This window comes from Gossypium hirsutum, chromosome A13 (assembly GCF_007990345.1).
Source record: "Gossypium hirsutum isolate 1008001.06 chromosome A13, Gossypium_hirsutum_v2.1, whole genome shotgun sequence".
Taxonomy (NCBI): Eukaryota; Viridiplantae; Streptophyta; class Magnoliopsida; order Malvales; family Malvaceae; genus Gossypium; species Gossypium hirsutum.
Genome location: NC_053436.1, coordinates 98,928,109 through 98,931,375, shown reverse-complemented (window position 1 = coordinate 98,931,375; position 3,267 = coordinate 98,928,109). Strand labels below are relative to the sequence as shown.

The following is a 3,267-nucleotide window of genomic DNA, read 5'->3' as shown; positions in this document are numbered from 1 at the left end:
ATCATACGTTGTAAGAACTCGTGAAGAAGGAGATGCACACAATGTGGTGACTAGTATATTTTTATTATATTTAGAACCCGTTTATGTTTTAATAGATCCGTGATCGTCACATTCTTATGTTAATTCAAAATTAGTTGAGACGGGAAAATTAAAACCTGAACTGTCTAGAGAAAAAGTAGAGGTATCTAGTCCTCTGAGGCAAACTATGTTAGTGAATCCTATATGTTGAAGGTGCCCCTTAATGATCTAGGATAGAATCTTTTCTGTTGATCTGTTAATTATGCCATTTGGCGACTTTGACATTATACTGGGTATGGACTAGCTATCAGAACATGGGTAATTTTGGACTGCTATAAAAAGAAGTTCACTGTTCAGAATGAAATTGGTAATCAGATTGAAGTAAATGGTATTCGGACTAGTGGATCAGTTCGTATTATCTCAGCAATTAAAGCTAGTAAGCTTCTTTATCAGGGTTATGTTACTTTTTTAGCATATGTTATTAATTCGGATTCGGTGGAAAGCAAATGTAGTAAAATCTAGACTGTATGTGAATTTCCTGATGTATTCCCTGAGAATTACCTAAATTACCTTCTGACCGAGAAATTGAATTTGTGATCGAAGTATACCCGGGTACAGATCCAGTGTCGATACCTTCATATCGTAAGTCACCAACTGAATTGAATGAGTTGAAGGTAAAACTGCAAGATTTACTAGATCAAGGTTTTATACGACCTAGTACGTCACTGTGGGGAGCTCCAGTGCTATTTGTTAAAAAGAAAAATGGTTCAATGTGGTTATGTATTGATTATCGACAGTTAAATAAGGTGACTGTTAAGAATAAATACCCGTTACCTCGTATTGATGATTTTTTTTATCAATTGAATGGAGCTTCTGTGTTTTAAAAGATTGATTTAAGATCGAGCTATTATCAGTTAAAATTAAAGGAAAATGATGTACCAAAAACGGCGTTCCAAGCACGGTATGGGCATTATGAATTCTTAGTGATGCCATTTGGGCTAACAAATGTCCCAGCTGCTTTTATGGATCTTATGAACCGAATTTTTCAGCCGTACTTGGATCAATTTTTAGTAGTTTTTATTGATGACATTTTGGTATATTCAAAGTCCGAATCTGAATATAAGTAGCATCTTTGAATTGTTTACAAACATTATGAGAGAAATAGTTGTATGGAAAATTGAGTAAGTGCAAATTTTGGTTATCAGAGGTGATATTTCTTGGTCATGTGGTGTCAATAGATGGAATTAGAGTGGATCCAAAGAAAATTGAAGTAATCGTTCAGTGGAAAACTCCCAAAAATGTGTCAGAGGTACAAAGTTTTCTTGGATTAGCTGGGTATTAATGAAAGTTTGTGAATGGTTTTCAAAAATAGCTTTACCGATGACAAAATTATTGCAAAAGAATGCTCCGTTTGTTTGGAATGATCAATGTCAAGAAAGCTTTATGAAATTGAAGCAAATGTTGACAGAGGCACCGGTTTTGACTTTACCAGAATCAGGGAAAGATTTTATTGTGTATAGCGATGCTTCTTTAAATGGGCTCGGGTGTGTACGGATGCAAAGTGGGAAAGTGATAGCTTATGCTTCTTGACAATTGAAACCACATGAATGTAACTATCCGACACATGATTTGGAACTAGCAGCTGTGATCTTTGCTTTGAAGATGTGAAGACATTATTTGTATAGTGAAAAATGCTACATTTATACTGATCATAAAAGTCTCAAGTATCTTTTATCGCAGAAAGAATTAAATTTGAGACAGCATCGGTGGATAGAACTTTTGAAAGATTATGACTGTGTGATTTATTATCATCCGGGGAAGGCAAATGTTGTGGCTGATGCATTAACCAGGAAAAGCAACGAGTGAACTACGAGCAATGTTTGCACAGCTCAGTATCAATGACGGTGAAAGTCTGTTGGCTGAATTGAGAGTTAAACCAGTGATGTTTGATCAAATTAAGTTAGCACAATTGGAAGATAATAAGTTGATTAAGAAAAGTGTGATGGTTCAGAATGGTATGGCAAAAAATTTCAGCATTGATGAGTATGATTGTCTGAGATTTCATAATCGGATTTGTGTTTTAGCTGTTTCAGACCTGAACGAGTCAATACTTTGTGAGGCACATGACAGTCCTTTTGCAATACATCTAGGAGGAACAAAAGTGTACCGTAATCTACGAGAGTCTTACTGGTGGTTAGGTACGAAGAAAGATATAGTGGAATATATGGTTAAATGTTTAACTTGTCAACGAGTTAAAGCTGAACATCAGGTTCCGACAGGACTACTTCAGCCTATTAATATTCCTGAATGGAAATGAGATTGTATTACGATGGATTCTGTAACAGGGTTGCCATTGTCAGCAAGTAAGAAAAATGTTGTTTGGGTGATTGTTGATCGGCTTACTAAATAAGCTCATTTCATGGCTGTTAGAACTGATTGGTCACTTCAGAAACTTGTGAAAACATACATCCGGGAAATCATGAGATTGCATGGTATTCTTGTATCGATAATCTCCAACCGGGATCTATGGTTTACATCTAGATTTTGGAGGCAACTGCATGAATCTCTTGGTACTCAACTTAATTTTAGCATAGCTTTTCATCCACAGACCGATAGACAATCAAAACGAGTTATTCAGATTTTAGAATATATGTTTCAAGCTTGTATTATTGATTTTGAATCAGGTTGGGAATGCTACCTACCATTAGCTAAATTTGTATACAATAATAGTTTTCAATCAAGTATTCAAATGGAACCATATCAAGCTTTATATGGTCGAAAATGTCGGTCACTAGTGTGTTGGATAGAATTGAATGAGAAGAAAGTGATTGGACCAGAATTGATTCAAGAAATAGAAAATACTGTTAAAAAGATTCGAGAAAGATTGAAGATAGCTTTTGACAGGCACAAATCATATGCAGATTTGAAACGTAGAGACATTGAGTACGCGATTAGTGATAAGGTATTCCTAAAAGCTTCACCTTGGGAGAAAATTATGAAATTCGGTCGAAAAGGAAAACTACGTCCTCATTTTATTACGCCATATGAGATTATTGAGAGAGTTGGACTAGTTGCATATCGTCTGGATTTACCTCCAAAATTGCAACAGATTCATGATGTTTTTCATGTTTCTATGCTCAGAAGAATCGATCAGATCTTTCTCATATTATTTCTATAGAGGATACTGAAATTCGACTTGATCTGTCATATAAAGAAGAACCGGTTAAGATATTGGCTCAAGAGGTATAG

General features: G+C 35.3%; 1 protein-coding gene across 1 annotated transcript; it reads left to right on the top strand.

Moving 5' to 3' along the window:
• Positions 1-1,894: 1,894 nt before the first annotated feature.
• Positions 1,895-3,267, top strand: LOC107911052 (uncharacterized). Its single transcript, XM_016838944.1, has 5 exons — positions 1,895-2,245; positions 2,364-2,381; positions 2,468-2,588; positions 2,703-2,980; positions 3,160-3,267. Exons 1-5 carry the CDS (start codon positions 1,895-1,897, stop codon positions 3,265-3,267), a joined length of 876 nt encoding a protein of 291 aa, XP_016694433.1.

Excerpts from the sequence above, each read along its gene's own strand:
- LOC107911052 (XM_016838944.1), top strand. The coding sequence starts at position 1,895 with ATGTTTGCACAGCTCAGTATCAATGACGGTGAAAGTCTGTTGGCTGAA. Across the intron at positions 2,589-2,702 it reads GCAACTGCATGAATCTCTTG|GTTGGGAATGCTACCTACCA; the intron begins GTACTCAACTTA and ends ATTTTGAATCAG. Across the intron at positions 2,981-3,159 it reads AGTACGCGATTAGTGATAAG|AAGAATCGATCAGATCTTTC; the intron begins GTATTCCTAAAA and ends TTCTATGCTCAG.